The sequence below is a fragment of the Anabrus simplex genome, chromosome 1 (assembly GCF_040414725.1).
Source record: "Anabrus simplex isolate iqAnaSimp1 chromosome 1, ASM4041472v1, whole genome shotgun sequence".
In the NCBI taxonomy this organism is placed as follows: domain Eukaryota; kingdom Metazoa; phylum Arthropoda; class Insecta; order Orthoptera; family Tettigoniidae; genus Anabrus; species Anabrus simplex.
In genome coordinates, this window is record NC_090265.1 from 776,703,069 (window position 1) to 776,723,524 (window position 20,456).

The 20,456-nt window shown below is 40.6% G+C and overlaps 1 protein-coding gene across 1 annotated transcript in view; it reads left to right on the forward strand.

Moving 5' to 3' along the window:
* LOC136857510 (sodium-coupled monocarboxylate transporter 2) overlaps window positions 1-20,456 on the forward strand; it is a 210,890-nt gene that overhangs the window by 179,348 nt on the left and 11,086 nt on the right. The window contains exons 11-12 of the mRNA XM_067136219.2: window positions 18,594-18,680; window positions 19,239-19,408. Of these exons, the coding sequence (XP_066992320.2) occupies window positions 18,594-18,680; window positions 19,239-19,408 (257 nt within the window). The remainder of the gene's footprint in view (window positions 1-18,593; window positions 18,681-19,238; window positions 19,409-20,456) is intronic.

The following is a 20,456-nucleotide window of genomic DNA, read 5'->3' on the forward strand; positions in this document are numbered from 1 at the left end:
TTATTTCTTGTTTACTACACTTTTCTAGCACATTAAAGTTTAATTTAAAAAATCTAGAAGGAGATCAGACTTCAACTTATACACCCATACAGTTATTTTCATTTTCCCAACAGTTTGAAAAAGTGCACTTAGGTGGTTTCTGCAATTAGCGATTCAATTATGAAACATGGTGCAGAATGTTTAAAGGGTCCTTGTTAACGTATATTTTGATGTTGATGAGTATATTTCCGGGGATCCCGAACCCTTCCAAGATATTCCAAGTGTTCTTTTTGTACCTCCCCTGTTACCAAAAAGTAATTCTTTAACTGGCAAATTCTCAAGTCGGATGTTGTAATATTTTCTTAAGTATGGAAAGCATGGTTCATAAATATATTTCTTTTCTTTGTCAACCTCAATCGCCTGCTCAATGTATCTTTCAAAACGAATAATGGGATCCAATACTAAAGCAGTGTGCGTTCTGGATGAATAGCGATGATGTCGGGCTCTTCTATTCGATCCCGTAGAACATGTCCATGAACGTGCATCTTCATTCCCCTTAATGGTGAAGCTAGAACTGATCTAACATTGTGAGGGCGATTACTCCTGTGAAGACCTATGTATTGAGTGTTGCTTTATATGGACGTGAAACTTGGACGTTAGGTGAAAGGGAAAAGAGACCACTTTCATTTGAAGCATAGTGCTATAAGAGATTACTGAAAACTGGTTGTAGAGAAATGGTCACGAATGACGGGGTGTTCAGAAGAGCAGGTGGGAGAATGTGTTTTATTAAACAAATAAAAAGATGGCGGGATCAACTAATACACTTCGACATGACTCAAATAATAGGTGATATGAAATGCGATTCCTACTACGAACTGAAACGGAAAGAAGAGAAACATGAAGAATGGAGACCTGTTGCCAACCAGAGAGAGAATCAAAACATCGTTTTGTAAAATGTGAGTCTCCATTCTGAGAGCACTGTATGTCTACAGTCAAAGATCCCTAATGTGCTGGTGCTTGCAAGTTAAAGCCTGTTGCAGGCCAGTACACTTATAGTGTGAGTGGGGAGATCTTCACACAGGTGTTCTCCATGAGAGACGGCTAGTAATGCGCAGGCCCCGATTTACAAATGGGCGGACTGGGCATTTGCCCAGGGCGCCAGTTTTTGAGGGGCGGCGGCCAGCGGATCGAATAATTATGGCCTGCGTGAATTACGTCTTAAATTCATTACACTCAAATTACTTTTACTTTCCACAAATTATTCCAATTATTTTTATTAGCCTGTATAAAACAGTTTAAACTATTCTAGTTTTAAAACCTGAATTTAATCTGTATATTTACATTTAATGAAAAAAATCAAATGCATTATTTAACTCATGCGGTTGCTGGGTAGGCAATTGCAGTTGGTGGCTTGGCAACTGTGTTGTTCTAGGAAGCCACTGCCCTGTTTGTCATTGGCTCGTGACAGTTCGTGTGCGTATTGTTGTTTACATCCGCTCACCATCAACCTGATAATCTCACCTAGCCAACTCATTGTCTCGTGTAATTATTACATGTTTTTCAGTACTTAAGCAAGAGTAAAAAGTTAAATGGTGATGAATACAAAAAACGCGCTGTTAAAAAGTAGAGTGATGAACTTGAACTTCTAAAAGTACCTAAAATGGGAAATTTCTTTACTTTGGCTCGTTCAACTCCAACCTCGGAATCGGAATGCCAAGTTGACTTAATAAAACCTTCGACTTCTTCATCGGTTCCATTTATCATTACACAAGAAGACTTACAAGGCCTAGATGCACAGACTGATCAGCCCTGTGTTAATATTAAATTGAACGATGAGGTTGAAGTTGTCCATCAGCTGTTTGGAACTATTTCACAATCACAACCTGAGGTAACCTTACCTAATTCATTTTCTATAGATGATCCTGCTACTTGGAGTGTCAAGTTAAATTCAGTAGTTGACGTAATGGTGGATTTTTGAAATCTCTGCGAACTTACAATGATGGTAAAATAACATTGTCTCGAAATATGTTTAAGAATACTCTTCCTAAGGGAGACGTTGTTTTAAGAGATTGGTTATTGTATTCACAGTCAACTGGGAAAGTATTCTGTATTCAATGCTGTTTATTTCAACCAGACAATGAAAAATACATTTTTCTACCGGTTTTAATGACTGGAAACACAGCTACGAACTACTGAAACATTATGAACATTCTCATGATCACAGGCCTAATGTTCCTACGTACATCACCAGACAAAAACAGTTAATGCAGGTTGATAAAATTCTGTTTACACTGTATGAAGAAGAGGTAAACTACTGGCGATATTCTCAAGAATAGTTTCTGTTGTACGATTTTTGGCATTTACGTGTTTACCTTTCCAAGGAACAATGAGCATTTAGGATGAACTTCATATGGTTTGTATCTTGGACGCCTCGAGTTGATCAGTGAATATGACCCTTTCCTTGCCAAGCATATCGGAAAATATGGTAACAGAGGTCAAGGGCACATCTCATACCTGTCTTCTCAAATATGTACTGAATTTATTTAAGTTATGGGGTGTTGTGTGCTTAAAACTGTAGTTGATGAAGTAAAAGAAGATAGGGACTACTCTCCCATCGTAGATTCGACGCCTAATTGCTATCACACTGACCAGTTTGCTATTGTTTTACGATATCGATGGCTTTCTTTAAAAACCTCGTAAGCCCGAATACTCTTCCTATCCATTATATTCCTTAAGACTGGTCACGCCTCCCAGTCCCATATTTATATGCAGCACAAAAGAATAATTTTCGTTATGGTCATTTTCCTCTGCCAATTTGTAAAGGAAAATGAACCTTAAGTACATTATACTGTACGAGTGTGTAAATTTGCCATGCAATCAACATCCCTACAATACGGTACGATAAGGTCTATTTTCCTTTAGACACCAGCAAAGGAAAATGAACACAGCGAAAATTATTCTGATTGACTGCATATAAATATACCTCCGGGAGGCGTGACCAGTCTTAAGAAATATAATGGGTAGGAAGAACATTTGGACATACGAGGTTTTAAAAGAAAGCCATCGATATGTACCTCAAATAGAGTCGAAGCCTGTAGAACGACTTACTAAGCTTCTGTCTGAAATATCACATACATCTGCTGGACTAGAAAAAGCTGTAGTTGACTGTTTTGAGAGTTTCGAAATCAACATCAAGGATTGTAGGGGCGAATGTTATGATAATGCTTCCAATATGTCAGGAGCTTACTCAGGTCTTCAGTCCCGAATAAAGCAGCAAAGTCCCCTTGCTGAATACATACCGTGTGCAGCACATTCATTAAATCTTATTGGTTCGGCTGCCGCAGAATGCTGCACTGCCACAGTGGTTTTCTTGGCCTTCGTCCAGGAGTTGTACAATTACTTTTCTGTGTCAACGTACAGGAGGAATATTTTGAAGCAATTCTTGGCAAAACACGGTACGCCAGTGGTAAAATCTTTATCAGAAACCAGATGGTCTGCAAGAGCAGACTCTGTCAGAGCTTTGTTAAAAGGTTATGAAGAAATACGACAATCGTTGAGGCAGTTATCTGAAGACTCCAGTGTAAAACCTGTTTGTAGACTTGACGCACAAAACATTGAAACTAAATTTCAGAATTTCTAGACCACTTTTCTGTTAGTTGTATGGAATGACATTTTGGAATGTGTTGACAAGTGTTCTAAAAACTTGCCGTATGAAAATCTTATTCTTGAAGGAGGAGTAAAAGAATGAAAACCCTGGAAGGATTCATCAAAAGCGAAAAGGGATGAGTTTGACATTTATGAGCAATCTGCTTTGAAAATAGGTGGATGTGATGATCCAAGCTACTCAAGTGTAAGAGAACGAAACATTCGTATCTGCAGATGAAACACGTGGCATTGAAGGAGACCTAGATGCAAGACCAAATTTCAAAAATAATGTGTTCCTTAAAATAATGGACGTGGTTATAGGAAACTTAGCAAGAAGGAAAGAAGCATATGAAATCGTAGCTTCTCTACTACTGACTTGCTCATCCGAATCATCAGAAGTGAAGAACGCTGCTTTAAAACTTAGTTCACTGTACCCTGAAGAATCGGTCAACATTTTGTAAATGAGTGTGTACACTTTCAAATATATGTTGAAATCGAGGGATTCCAAAACTTACTTAAAGTGTATTCTTACATTAAACAAAACAATTTGTCAAGTATTTTTCTCAACCTTGAAATTGCAGTTAGGATGTTATTGACCTTATCAATAACCGACTGTACTCCAGAAAGGGACTTTTTAGTTTTAAGCAGAGTAAAAAAAGCCAAGAGGGCAACTCTTTTTAATGAAAACTTAAGCTCATTAGTCTTTATGTGCACTGAAAAGATTTAACTTTGAAAACCAACTTTGATGAAATTGTTCAAGAGTTTGCCAGGAAAAATCAAGTAAAAAATATTTTATGTAAAGTAGTATTATATACAAGGGGCTGCCTGGCCGAGGCGGTAAAGGCGTGCTCGGAACGCCCGGAAGGACGTGGGTTCGATTCCCCGTCAGGAAGTCGTAATATTTAAGAAACGAGATTTCCACTTCTGGAGATGCACATAGCCCTGAGGTTCACTCAGCCTACACCAAAAATGAGTACCAGGACAATTACTGGGGGCAAAGGCGGCCTAGCCTAGAGCTAACCACTCTACCCCATCAAGTGCCGAGGTTACGGATAGTTGAAGCCTTTACCTTCCACCCCTCAAGGGCCTTCATGGTCTGTACGGAGATAAATTTGCTTTGCTTTCTTTGCCAGTATTATATACAAGTAGCCTATAAAGAAAACTTATATTTTTAAATGTGATCGAAATAAACTACAATAAATTAATGATAATGTACATGTGTCTTATTTCTAAAGTAATTTACTTACACACAAACTATCAAACTGAACCAACGGCTTTTTAAATAAAAATAAAAACAGCCTGATTCTTATTTGGCTGTTGACTCTATTTAGCTTGATAAATTTAATTATGAGAACTATATTTGCATAATGTGCTGTTTTAAAAGTCATAATCTTGATAACTTTAATCTTTAATTTGTAAATAATAATTTTTTTGAGGAACAGAAAAACGAGCGGGAGGGGGGGGGGGGCGGCGGGCGGCTAAATATTGTTTGCCCAGGGCGCTAACTACTTGAAATCGGGGCCTGGTAATGCGGCTTTTGGCACGTGGGGAATAGACAAGCTGGATCGTGCACAACTGAAAGTACAGATCTGAATACTACTGTGGCTGCACAGAACATGTTGAAGAGTCTGAGAGTGGAGGAATGGAAGAATGAGAAAACATAATGGTATTATTATTGTTATATTATTATTATTATTATTATTATTATTATTATTATTATTATTATTATTATTATTATTATGTTATCGGTTACTTTTGGCTTAATAGGGACCACAGGGCTCGTCTTAATCATTGGCCTTCTACTTATTATTGGCCCAGTAAGCTTTCATTTTCTGGCTGTGTGCCTGCTTTCTCCTATCCGCCCACTTAGGACTAGTGGTCCCTGAACTCGTTTTGCTTGAGAGGGACAGTGGGAGGACTCCCTGCAGGATCGCCTGTTCGTACCGAGATCGGTTCTCTGTAGTCTCTAATGTGATCTGTAGTTCCTATAGGTCTAATTTTACTGAGGTGATCCACTTGGTCCTGGAAGCCTTTCCCCAAATTGTCACTGTGAGGATTCTGTTAGTGAGCCTGGAGGGTTTAGGCGGGTCAGTCACCGCTTCCTCATACACGTGATTATGTCTTCCTGATGTTCGTAGAGCTCGTTGTTGAATTTGATCATGTAGGTGCCTTCCTCCTCTTTTATGGGTCCTAGAATCATCCTCAAGATCTTCCTCTCTTTACATTCTAGTTTTCTGAGTGGGCCCTTTCGATTAATCAAGAGGCACTCGGAGGTGTAAAGATGGTCTTACTACTGAGTTGTAATGCTTCAGCTTTAGGTTTTTGGAGAGGTACTTGGAGGTGTAGATGCTTTTACAGGAATGACAGTCCCTCTGTAACTTGGTGCACCTCGTGTCTATGGTCAAAGTTTTGCTCTCGATTGCTGAGATCCATTCTCCTAAGTAAAGGAATGCAGGAACTTCATTATAATTATTATTACTTTTCACATCGTTACGCCCAACACAGGAGCACGCTTGAACATATTTAGCTGATGATTTTGCTTTCTTCTCTTCCCAAAATCTCCTCATCCTCTCACTGTAGTACTTGTTACGTTCTTCTGTCCAGGTTTTATTAGTTCCAGCTTTGGCTCCGCGAAACAATGATTATTAATCAGTGTTCTGAAAGCAGATCGGTTCTTCACAGTTTCCAGGTTGATGTTGATTTCCTGAATATCTGATTATATTTCATTTCATTTCCTGACTTTCAGTGTGAGGGAAAGATTTAGAATTACTTTGGTCAGTCTATCATTCTTCATTCTTAGAATGTGACCATAGAAATTCATTACCCTTTTCCTGATAATATCTGAGGTTTTTACAGTATGGCGATAAATTTCATGAGATTTCCTTCTGTCCAGACAGGGCCGAAAATTTTCCGTAAAATTTTACATTACTGCTTTTCTAAATCTATTACGAGTGATCTACCGCCAATGATTAAGGCTTACGATGCGTACCTCTCCAAGAACCTAAGGTATTATTACTGTATGATAATGTCTTAGTTTTGTTTTCCGAGACAATGATTTCTTGTTATATGTGTTCCAAATTATTCGATATGCTCTCTGTAATTTAGTAATTCTCTCTTTATTTGCTTCACGATTTAATCCAGAAGGTTGAATGAATTCTCCAAGGCCTTTGAACTTATTTACTTGATAAATGTGTCCAAATTTAGTCATCATGGCTTGCCTATCGAGAAACCGAGAGGCTCCTTCCATGTACTGTTTGATTTTCATATGATATTTGAAGTCCCGATTTGGCTGCAATTTCATGTACGTTTTCGGGGGAGTGGATTGCTTCTTGCCTATTCATAGAAGGAATTTCCAGGTTGTCTGCAAAAGCTAGACACCACACGTTAATTCTGTTTTTCAGTTGTCTGCCAAGAGCTATTCCTTTAACTTTTTTTCCCCAAATTCTGATTACATTTTCTAGAACTAGACTGAACAAGAGAGGTGACAGTCCATCTCCTTGTCGAACCCTTGTGTTGATATCAAAAGGCGCAGGTACTTCTCCTCAGAATTTAACTTTGGAAGTAGTGACACTTAATGTTTGTCTGATCAACTTTCTTGTTTTTATGTCTACTTTAAATTCTTCGTGTATTTTGGATAGTGTCTGTCGGTCTATGCTTTTCTATAATCTACGAAGGTGATCACTGCGCATATGTAAGAATGTATTGAGATTGAGTATTTGTTCTGTGCATTATCTGCCCTTTCTGAAACCTGTCTCGTATTCCCCAACGAGGTGATCTGTTTGTGTTTCAAATCTCCTCAGTACAACTTTGAAGAAAATTTTTTAGGTAACTGATACCAAGGAGATACCTCTATAGTTGTTGATGTCAGTTATTTTACCTTTTTTGTGCATCGGGTGAATTAGCGCACATTTCCAGTCCTCGGGAATCTTTTCCATGATCCAGATATCGCTGAGAATAACATGAAGTTTCGAGGGAAAAATTTCGCCACCAATTTTACACATTTCAGCAATTATACCGTGCTCACCTGTAGCTTTGTTATTTTTCAGTTCACTGGTAATTTGTTTGATTTCTTCTAATCTAGGTGGTTCTGAATCTGGAAATGGTGTGGGTTTTTCAAGGGTGAGTTTTTCTCCAGGGGATTCACAGTTTAAAAGTTTCTTAAAATGGATTGCTAACAGTTTGCAGTTTTCCTGGTTATTTGTTTCTAGAGTTTCATCCGGACGTTTGAAACAAAGGATAGGTACCTGGAAAATCGATATTTCTTGTCTGAAAGTTCTATAAAAGTTTCGTGTGTTATTATTTGTGAATTCCAGATCAATTTCTGCCTATCTCGTGTGAATATATTTGCACGTCTCACATCTGATGATTTTTTAAGGTTTGTTTCTGTATCTTAATTAATTTGTTCCAAGTTCTTCTAGCTTTATGGGAATTCCAATCTATCCAGGCTCTCGTTATAATTTCTATGGCCTAGTAGCAGATTTCATTCCACCGTCTATGTTTGAGTTTCCTGGGAGGGATACCTATACTTTTGGAAGCTTCTACAAGTGCTTCTTTGAGTTCTAACCAGTTGGATTGATTCTGGTTGGAGATATTTGCAATAAAGGAGCCAAAGCTTTCTTTAAGATGTTCTCGGGTCGATTCTCAGTTTCCTGATTGTTCTAATTTTGGGTCTGTTAGGTTGAAATTTTAATTTAACTAGAGATAAGTGGTGATCAGAGTCAATAACTTCTTTCTTGCCTTTAACATTCATAATTTCCCTTTGAATGTTCTTAGAAATCGCTACATGATTTAATTGGAATTCGGATAAATGGAAGTTAGGGGATTTCGAAGTCGTTTTATTTCTCGGTAGTGATGATGATGCTTGTTGTTTAAAGGGGCCTAACATCGAAGGTCATCGTCCCTTTCTCGGTAGTGGCAGGAAATGAGTTGATACACATTTTAAATCAAAACTCTCGCAGAAGCCAATTAATATTTTTCCGTTTCTATTGATTCTCTGGTGAGCTGGATAGAGTCCCACGATGGTTTTGAACTTCTTTTCCTTGCCAACATGCGCAATAAAATCTCCCAAAATGATTTTGACAAGATGCTTCGGAATTTTCGCTGTAGCTTCTTCTAGTTGTTCCCAGAAGTCGTCTACTTTCTTTGGATCTTTCTGATTGTAGTTGTTTGTAGGTGCATGTGCACTCATTAGTGTATAGGCTTTGTTTCCTGACTTAATTGAGGATATTGAAATTCTTTCAGAAAGAGACGTGATACTGAGTTTGTAAGATTTCTCCTCACTGCAAACGCAGTGTCAAACTGTTCTGGCTTGCTAGGGAGGGAGATTGATGATTTACGCTTGTAAATTCTGTAAATGTCTGAATTGAAATGATTTTCATCAGTATATCTGATTTCTTGGACGGCTAAAATTTGGACGTTGAATTTATCTAGTATGTTTGTTAGTTGTTTTAGCTTTCCCGTCTTCAGAAGAGTATTGATGTTTAAGGTGCCAAAGAAATGTTTGTGCTTTGGGAAGCTCCGATCCATTCCCGTACGATGTTCTCGTTTCCCTGGAATACGATGACCGAGAAAGACTAGTATGTAAACTAGGGCCTGCGGTAGTAGTGTCCTGAACTGACGTTTCCATCATGCTAGTAAGTTGAAGAATATGGGAAGATTGACCTTCGTCAACCTCATTGTTACAACTAAGGAGTAGAGGCTTAGAAGTTGCCTCATGATGATTTCTGGATATACCTGTTTGTGGTTTGCGAGAGGTATTTTATTTCCCTCAGACCCTCCTGACAAGTCCGGCGAACCACCGATCTGCTACCTAGGACGCGCCCGATGGAGTAACAGGAAAAGCCTCACGAATATTATAATGATTATTACTTCTGGCTGTTAAAACCAGATGCAGTCTCCGTAAGGTAGACTCCCAGAAGAGGGTTGCCAGGTGGAGGGGTAGTGTTGTGAGTGATGTGTCAGTTACAGGATGTTGGAGACAGTATAAGGACACAGCCATCAAGCTACAAAAATCGAACCGACGCGGCTAAAATCTCTGGCACCTCTGTATCAAAAGCCACCACTGCCAGAGCGATAGGTACCTTTTATGTAAGTTTCGTTTACCCGAGCACAGTCGTTCGAGTGAAAAGTGTATAATGTCTCCATTAAGGACAGGTAGCGATGATTGGTGGTGATTATTGCTTTAACAGGAAGTACACCTAGGCGAAAATCCCCTATGTAACACTAATCAGAGAGAAAAAATGGAAGGGATTCGACACTTCGAAAAATGAAGATGTCGGCCAAAGAAAGACAGGGTCACGAAGGGCGTGAAAATGTGAGGACTCCCTAGGCCTCGACTGCTCTAATACCGTCGGGGTCGGGAAAGGACTAGAGTAGACCAAGGGAGCTCGAATATGAAGGATGAAAGTGAGCAGCCTGGCACAAGTAAGTAGGATCAATGCCAGGACTCAGCTGAGAAACCCGTTGTCACCAACCCACTGTGCCAAGTTGAGAGCCCATGGGGCCTCTTTCAGTAGCATCTTACGACATGAAGGGGATACCGTGGGTGTTATTATACCGCCCCCACCCAAGGGGGATTCATTAAGTACAGTGATTTCGCTACTTTATTAATAGTTAATGTGTTAAAACATAGTCACTTTAAACTTTATCAGCTGTTCTACTTTAAGACCATATTACAGAGCTAATTTATGGTGCAGGATCCTATCTGTGTTATCATGTACATGTATATGTAGAGCTTCAGGCTGCTATCAGACTCTGTCAGGTGCGTTCGCCTACCTAATGAACAAGCTTCATTTAATTTGATTGTGATTTTAACAGAAAAATTGCACAGATTTCAAGGAGACCATCACTGTACGAACTAATTTGATTTCACAACACAAAGATTTTGTTTATAGGTGTAAAGGGTCCTTGATTTATATAAAGGTTAACATTCAACTAAGTAATCAATACTAGTATGTCACTTGTAGTGAAACAAACGTTTTTTTGCTATTTGCTTTACGCCGCACTGACACAGATAGGTCTTATAGCAACGATGGGATAGGAAAGGGCTAGGGGTGGGAAAGAAGCGGCCGTGGCCTTAATTAAGGTACAGCCCCAGCATTTGCCTGGTGTGAAAATGGGAAACCACAGAAAACCATCTTTAGGGCTGCCGACAGTGGGGTTAAAACCCATTATCTCCCGGATGCAAAATCACAGCTGTGAGCTCCTAGCCACACGGCCAACTCGCCCGGTGACAAATTTTCTAACATGGACGCAAAATTACTGAAGATCGTTCGGGATCTCTGGGGGCGATGTTTGAAGGGTAATTCGTTTATGAAAATCCATGTCCCCACCAACGATCGTGCACAATTTGGAAAGGCACCTTTTCTAGCTCTAGCCCGACAACGTAATTTTCATTGCAGCAGTCATTTTCACATGTCTATCTTATCTCACTCCTCCTGACAGGCTTTCCAGACGACGTCTATTTCCTAAGACACTTTTTAGGAGTCCAAATACACAGAAGTACATTGTTGACGCTGCGGGTGCCTTCACCAGAATGCCAGTAACAGGAATTGGACAGATTCCAATTTCCACCTCCAACCTGTCTAACAACACACGAGTCGAACGAGAGTGTGGATGGATGCTTTATCTTGACGTACCCATACCGGATTTTTCGCCCTCCCATACAGTGCTGGGATATCAGTGATGTAAATAGTCTTGAAACCTCTTGCTGATAATATGTAGAGTTCACCTTCACTTTATTGGCGACACTGCGAATGGTTAACTTGCCGAAGTAACAGTATCCAACGGTGGTAATGAAACGCCTTGGAAAACTTTCCTGGTATTCTTTATGCAAAAGTTTGATTCTATTGTCTCTAGGGCGGCAGTACATCGAGAAGGGTTTGTTACAGTCAACAAGATACACATATGCTTCATCTAATGTCACCACCTTTTTCCATCTGTCCCCTGCCAGACAACACGCATACGGCTTTCTTGCATTAGTGCGACGTTCCGAAATGTGACGAAGCAACAGCTTGTGAACTCGGCGCTTATGCCGCTTTTCTAATTGCAGGTCGTTGTTAATTATCGTGTTAACTGTTGAAACAGACATTGCGAAAGAGGGGGTGAGGAAAGTTATCATCTGACAAAACGGCCTTCAATTCCCTCACGACTTCAAGTGTACGGCTGGTGGCAGGTCGTGAATTTGCCTGCTGTTTTCTCCTCTGGAATTAATCCTAGGTGGCATTTCCTTTTTTTACTCAATACAGCACTGAACTCGTTCCTTGATATCAAGAAATCACAAATTTTTCACATTAATTGGATTGCAGAATAGCTATAATTATAATTGGAAATGACCTTGTTTTGTAGACCTCCAAGTATGGGCCAGTTCACTTCGGTATCGTTGCAGCTAATGTCACGACACTCTACACACACGTTCTCAGTACCGACGTGAATCATCACTCCTGTTTCGACGTGCTTAATTTGACAACAGCGTCGCCAGCGGCCTTCGAACTCGTCACCGGCGATCCCGAACGACCTTCTGTTTACTATAAAAAATGTATTACTATATACACAAATCTCTTACATGTAGGAGTTCATTGCTGAAATTTGTCATGTGAATTGTTTAAATACCCAAAGTTCGTCATCATTGATATTGAATTACATATCATCGCTGTTACACCAATATCTCGTATTTCCCAATGCTCTTCCTGTTCATAATTCAGGTTTTATGATGCTCAGTGTCAACCTACTTTTGCGTATAGAATTTGCCTGATAACAATTATCATTATCATTGTCAAGTCATTGGATCTTTGGTCATTGGATCGTGATCTATATCCGAAGGTTGTGCATTGTTGTTGAATTCATAGCTGATGCTGCAACTCCCATCAGCAAGCGGAGTTCCCTACTGTTGTAACGGTTTCATATACCTGGTTTCCCGTCAGTGCCGTACTTTTAAATGTCCTGGATGCACTGACGATAAATGGAATGTCTGCTAAATGATTTTCACAGTGGCTCTACTTCCAGCAAGCAGGTTACGTCAGAATATGAAAAGATTACAACCGGACGGTCACTCGCAGTATGTTCCTCAGCGCTACCCGTCTAAAGCAACCCCTTGCGTTAGTAAGCCTTGTTTCCGACCGCGTAGTATTAGGATGGTATATAGTGCAGCATCCTGAATAAGTTGAACAATCAAAAGAATGAATGCGTGAGACCTGTGCTGGAGTGACGCCGGAAATAATGAGACATGCGCATGCATACACAGCGGGACGTGTTCAGCACTGCATGTATCATCAGGGACATATTTTTAGCATATCTATTACGAGTAGTTGTAGAAGGAAACGTTCTGGTAGATCGAAAGGATAGTTTAATTTCCTGAGCTTTAAAGCTATAATATGAGGGCCATTCAAAAAGAAATAGCCGGAGATTATAAAATGAAAACCTGTACCGTTATTTCAAAAATATTGTCCAGCACTGTTGAGGCACTTGTCCCGCTGCGGTGAATGGCCCTCTCTTAAAATTCCTAGGGATGAGTTGTGAACCAGTTCCGCACGTACAGCTGGACGTCGTCATCCGAGGTAAATCGTTTGCCTCTCAGAGCCTTCTTTAGCTCATCTTGGAATTTTTGGGTCGCAGCAACCCTGCGTGCTTCCACTGAGATTGTCGTTTTGACTCGGATTCGAAGTGATAACACCATAAATATCTCGTCTCCAGCGACCAATCGTGACAGGAACTGGCATAGCGCAGGATATGTTCAAAATAGTGGTCACTTCGACATGTTTCCTGCTCTGGTTGAATACTGTGAGGCACCCATTGGGAGCACGTTTAGCGAAATTTCAATATGTCTTTAATGATGGCGTGCACATTTGCGACGTTCACTTCGACCTCTGCTGTAATGTCTGCTACCGTAACTCGCCGGTCTTGCATAATGAGGGCATCCACCTGGTGGAAAATGGCATGAGTAATGCAGTGTGGCGTTCCAGACCGTGCATCATTGGCCAACAACATCAGTCCTTCCCTGAATCGCTTCTGCCATGCCTTGACACTTGCAATGGACATGCTGTGTGCTCTACGTACTTTTGTGCCATTCTTCGAAGAATGTTCGTTTCCTTCACACTTTCTGCTGTCAGGAAACGATCTACACCCCTTTGCTCTTCTTTTGAAGCCTCCACATCACTGTTTACAGCACGACTGGGTGCACTGGACAGTCAATGCCTGCCCGTGCTCGTTCTGTCGTCACGTGGTGTGCACCCATGTTCCCCCACCGGCAAATTTGGGACCTCAGAGCTCTTATAGGGACCGCTTCTTCTTCCCCAGGGAATTTCATTACGATCATTTCAGCGGTGTTCATTTTATAGCCTCCGGCTTATTTCTTTTTGACTGACCATCATAACATGCATTAGTTTTTGTTTCATACAAACAACTTATTTATAGAGTGGAATGTCCGCATGCGTAAAAATTAATACGTTATTAAATTTTATTTTCTGTAACTTTGGCGTATTTACAAATGCAACATCCGAAATACAGCACGTTGTAGCGATCCTTTGGAAACAAGTGACGAGGCATCACATCCATCACTAGTGAATGTGGGACATTTGTAAGTAGAAAGTACGGCGCTCGCGGGCCGTCTGGTACATGCCAGGCCATGTACCCGCCTATTTACCCATAGGCACGTGATGCATTTACAGTATGTAAATAACCACTTCTGAATGATTGTACTGTATCTCATCGTACTATATCAGCAATCACGGATCGGACCCGTACTGAAACTCCGTCCACATATTGTTGACATGCCGTCTCCCATTTATCAGCCATAATCACTAAAGGGACAACACTGCTTACGACCATAATTCCCCTTGACAATCAACATTCAGTCTTTTCGATGTGGAGCTCATTCGTTTCACTTTCTCCTGGTGAAATTGACATTGTCTGAACGGTCTTGATCATAGGTATCTAATCTCAAATTCTAAGAGCATTTTTTAGATTTTTCTAATAGATGAAAATAAATTAGGAGTACTACCAACACTTTCATCACCACTTACGAATAATAAGTGCAAGTGCCGTTACCTTTAACAGTACCTTTGAATAACATACGATTTTTATCGTTCTGGCATTTTTATTCTGATTTGAACTGGTATCTAGATGGGGTGCTGTGAGCGTATCTACCTCAAGACTAATTCACAAGGCTTCTGAAAAATTGCTGACTGCAGTTAAAAACAACGGTTAATGAATTGCGTGAAACACATAATAATCATGGTAAATAATAATATTTCAAGAGATAACCTTCGCAGACGCTTTGGCTGTCTCGTTGTAGGCACCCAAGTCAACGACTTGTACATGAACGACGTACGGTACGCAGACAAAATGGTCCTGTTAGCCACCAACCCGAGAGATCTGCACCGTGTGAGAACTGCGAGAGAAACTTCCGGATTTGAATTAAATACTGAGAAGATCAGAGAAGGCAGGCGCGTTCACATAAATTGCAAGAGTTGATTACCTTCTTTTTTTTTTACCTGGGAAGCAGTTTCAGCGCACAGCGGGACTCCAATGCAGATATCAAAGCCCTAATAGAAATTGCCAGGTAGAACTTCATTAAAATGAGACCCATGATGTGCTGCAATGACCTATCAACCAAATTGCGTACCACCAAGTGTTGTGTTCTGCTGTGCGGAACAAATAATGCAAGCAAATGAGAGGAGAAGAGACGCGTTTGAAATGTGAACCTATAGAAGGCTGCTCAGAATACCTTGGATAGACATCGTGAAAAACATCCTAATTCTGTAGGGGATCGGTCACGATAAAAAGTCAAAAAAATCGCCAGGAAGCCAATAGTAGAATGTTTCGGACTCGTCTTGCTATAAGAAGAGAAATGTCGCATACTGTAACTCATCAAAAAGGAATATACACTGACTGACAGAGCAAATGCAACACCAAGAAGGAGTGGTTCGAAAGGGATGAAAGTTGGGGAAAAACAGAGACGGCACGGACGAATAATTGATGTTTATTTCAAACCGATATGCAGGTTACACAATGCGCACGGCATCGACTCAGAAGGATGTAGGACCACCGCGAGCGGCGATGCACGCAGAAACACGTCGAGGTACAGAGTCAATAAGAGTGCGGGTGGTGTCCTGAGGGATGGTTCTCCATTCTCTGTCAACCATTTGCCACAGTTGGTCGTCCGTACGAGGCTGGGGCAGAGTTTGCAAACGGCGTCCAATGAGATCCCACACGTGTTCGATTGGTGAGAGATCCGGAGAGTACGCTGGCCACGGAAGCATCTGTACACCTCGTAGAGCCTGTTGGGAGATGCGAGCAGTGTGTGGGCGGGCATTATCCTGCTGAAACAGAGCATTGGGCAGCCCCTGAAGGTACCGGAGTGCCACCGGCCGCAGCACATGCTGCACGTAGCGGTGGGCATTTAACGTGCCTTGAATACGCACTAAAGGTGACGTGGAATCATACGCAATAGCGCCCCAAACCATGATACCGCGTTGTCTAGCGGTAGGGCGCTCCACAGTTACTGCCGGATTTGACCTTTCTCCACGCCGACGCCACATTCGTCTGCGGTGACTATCACTGACAGAACAGAAGCGTGACTCATCGGAGAACACGACGTTCCGCCATTCCCTCATCCAAGTCGCTCTAGCCCAGCACCATGCCAGGCGTGCACGTCTATGCTGTGGAGTCAATGGTAGTCTTCTGAGCGGACGCCGGGAGTGCAGGCCTCCTTCAACCAATCGACGGGAAATTGTTCTGGTCGATATTGGAACAGCCAGGGTGTCTTACACATGCTGAAGAATGGCGGTTGACGTGGCGTGCGGGGCTGCCACCGTTTGGCGGCGGATGCGCCGATCCTCGCGTGCTGACATCACTCGGGCTGCGCCTGGACCCCTCGCCCCTCGCACGTGCCACATGTCCCTGCGCCAACCATCTTCGCCACAGGCGCTGCACCGTGGACACATCCCTATGGGTATCGGCTGCGATTTGACGAAGCGACCAACCTGCCCTTCTCAGCCCGATCACCATACCCCTCGTAAAGTCGTCTGTCTGCTGGAAATGCCTCCGTTGACGGCGGCCTGGCATTCTTAGCTATACACGTGTCCTGTGGCACACGACAACACGTTCTAAAATGACTGACGGCTGAGAAATCACGGTACGAAGTGGGCCATTCGCCAACGCCGTGTCCCATTTATCGTTCGCTACGTGCGCAGCACAGCGGCGCATTTCACATCATGAGCATACCTCAGTGACGTCAGTCTACCCTGCAATTGGCATAAAGTTCTGACCACTCCTTCTTGGTGTTGCATTTGCTCTGTCAGTCAGTGTATTTGCAAAAAGAGTGATGGACGCTGAAAACCCTCCGTCAGTTGTTAGAACTGCCATCTGACGAGCTGTTTCGAAGTCTAGAATTTGCCTGAGAATCCCCATCGTGCAGACTGGATAAGTCACGAGAAGAAGATGAAGATGTTCTAAGTCGGCAGATTTCAAATTCTGCTCTGTGAATTCAAACTGGATTATCTTAGCCTCGTAGGGTATTTTAGGAGTTAAGTGACTGGACAGAACACGCGAGGTCGTAAAAGGATGTAATTCGGCCTACGTTGCCATCATCTCACCCCAAAGTCTCCGTAATATATGTCAGGAGAAGATTGGTCCTGACTGTAGGTAGGTACCTTCTAAACCAACGTTGTGAGATATGTAGGGAATGCTATTTAAGTTACGATATATGCAATTTAATGTCCACGAAGTCTAACATTAAACTCATTTGTAAATTTCTGTTTTAGGCATTGAGGATACTTTAATATTCTTCCGATGATCTATTAATCATACTAATATTTTTATTCATTGTGCTTCAGACATGCATAAACCTAATGATATGAAACAAATATAATATTACATTAAATAAAACAAATATCAAATTAAAATGATATTATCTTCTATAAAATTCCTTGTAAAATAAACTCATTAATGAAATAAAAATAGAATTTTCTTCAGTAGAATATCATTACAAATGTTGATTTATATATTCACATAGTGAAACAAAGTATTTAATACATTCAAATTAATATTATTTACTATCGGATTTAGACCTGTATTAATACTGTAAATATACATTATGGTTGTGATGTTATCGGAGATGATAATGATACTGGGTTAGGTGTATTACTAGAAACTATAGATAGAACTGAATTTATGAACTTAACAATAAGAGGCAGCAAAGTTTGGTTTTCATTTGGAATAGGAAACAATGATCAGTTATCTATCACTTTTTATTCCAATTGAAGGGACAGTTTCGAGAACGTCTTCATTGGATTTCTGTGGAGCACCAAATATTTCAAATGAGTTCCTGCGAGAATATTACTCAGGACCTGATAATGGAATGTCGATACTTTTCAGCTGAGCTCTGATATCAGCGTTCACGACCAGAATTGCCTCCACTTGATCACTAATGCTCCTTATAAGGTCATATTTCTCAACAATAGACTTAGTGTTGCTGTCTGTTTATTCACGGCAGAGATATATGTACTTCAATAGCCCTTCATTTGCTAAGATATGAGTTCTCTTACTTCACTTCGTAGCTCTAATAACAACTTTACCACGTCCTCAATAGAAAATACATTCCTTTTTATTCATAACTGCCCCACAACACTTGCCATTGTTCATTTCACTACATTTTTCACATAGTCCACGCTGTACTTTCTTCTTCTTGTCCATCTCCTTATCACACACATCGTAGGTTGCAGTGTTCCTGTGTTTCGTTGCTCCAGAAAGAAATTATTCATAATAAATGAAACTGTAGTTTTTAAATAGTTCTAGTTACATTTAAACGTTTACACTTGCACTATTTCACATTTACATTTATTGCACAGGATAGTTATCGTTACGTTACACATTATATTACACAATGTTCATGAGCCGAGCATCTCACTACTCTTACTCTGCCGCCATCTTGTACGTACTACGTATTGATGATAACCTGCTTATTTTTCCAGCTTGGCTACAGTATGGGAGGAATTACCTCAGGAGCTCTGCTGGGGCTCTTCTCCTTGGGAATATTATTTCCTTGGGCCAATGTTAAGGTAAGATTTCTTACTTGCATCAGTGACCATGATACATTCGGAATACATCATCATACCGCCTGTGATGATGTGATGATATGATCCCATTCTTAAAACGTGTCGCATTGATTTCCATGCAAAATATATCAAAATTGGTATGTCTAACGGGTCATATTTTCTTTGTGTTAAATCTATGTTAAATTTCCTCCAATTACTACATTATATAAGGTTTTTAAGATATCATATCGTCGTTGCGCCGGGAAATTCTGCACGGTATGTTACCGGGGAGAAATACTGACCCGCAACACATGTATCACTTAGAACGCAAACTGATATACTGTAGTTCGTGCTATAAAGGACCTTTCTGGTCAGAGTTCTAATCTGAAATTTTACCACACAGCGCTGTTTCTAGGCACAACGACGAAATAGATATTGCAATAGTTGGTGTGAAGGGTATGTGCAGACCTAGATCTATATATACCTTCATAGACCCGTTATATCAGTTTCTCTTTGAATTTGACCTCTTTTTCAGCACCTGTGGTCATTTTCCTCAAGTCTACTTTTGGCGTCTAATTGCAGGGTGCACTAGCTGGCAGCATCAGCAGCATGGCCCTGCTCATGTGGATAGTGTTTGGTACTCAGCACAATGCCGCCTTGGGAAGACTTAAGCACCCTTTGATGCCCATGTCAGTCTCCGGCTGTGGATTTAACGTGACAGACACACCAACAACTCCTCTACCTGATGTTGAGTAAGTCTAATTCATGGTTAACGTAGTGTAACATGCCCTCGCAGATACTGGTGATATTTTAGCGTTCAGTAAACACAGAGTTCATTCGCCGCTCACGTCAAAAGTGAGTACTAGGATTACGGTTCCACAATGCTAGTTACATGTTGTATTGCATTGAATATTATTATTATTATTATTATTATTATTATTATTATTATTATTATTATTATTATTATTATTATTATTATTATTATTATTATTGGTAGTATTAGTAGTATAAGCAGTAGTAGTAATAATAATAGTGAATTCTCCAAATATCGGAAGATGTTAATCAAATAATTCGTTCAATTCTTCTGTGGGTTCTTCTTCTTGTTCCAATATGCTTTCGTTCTTTCCGAGAAGGCTTCTTTACGTTCTTCCGACCACTTTGGTCTGTATTTTTTGTTGTTGTGGTTGCTCTGATGTAGCTTCCCAATTGTTCACTTTGTGTCTAAAGCTCTTTCTGGAATGAATATTGAATTTTCACGACCGCATTGTAATCGAAACAGACTTTCAACGTATTAGGTCGTGTTACGTACATGTAGTACCTGTTGAAGAGTTGTTAAGTACAGAACAAAAATGGCCAGCCGGACACCAGTGGGATCCGAACGTCAATCTCCAATAGCGCCTTAGAATTTCTTCTTTCCACTTTTTGATGCTTCTGCGCTCAAGCTATACAACAGCTATCTGAGTTTAATTTGACAAAGAGTGGATATTTTCCTTTTTAATCTCACACATTCAATTCTACGTGAATGTCTGTTCAACTTATGTTTGCATTTTTGAAGTCCTCTCGATGTTCGTTAAGCCAGGGTGTTGAGTTCATAAGGACGTTACATAATTTACTTTCCGTTTTTGTCAATCGATTTTCTGGTAATCAGTGAATTGACCGATAAATTTCCATCTTCTTCTCCTAATGTCAGTTTCGATATTTCAGAACTTTTCTGTTGTTTTGAATTAATGTAACCTGTAACCGTCTTGCGTGTATCTTTCTCCTAAGATTTTCCTAAAGATATTCCTCTCTTCTTTTCTG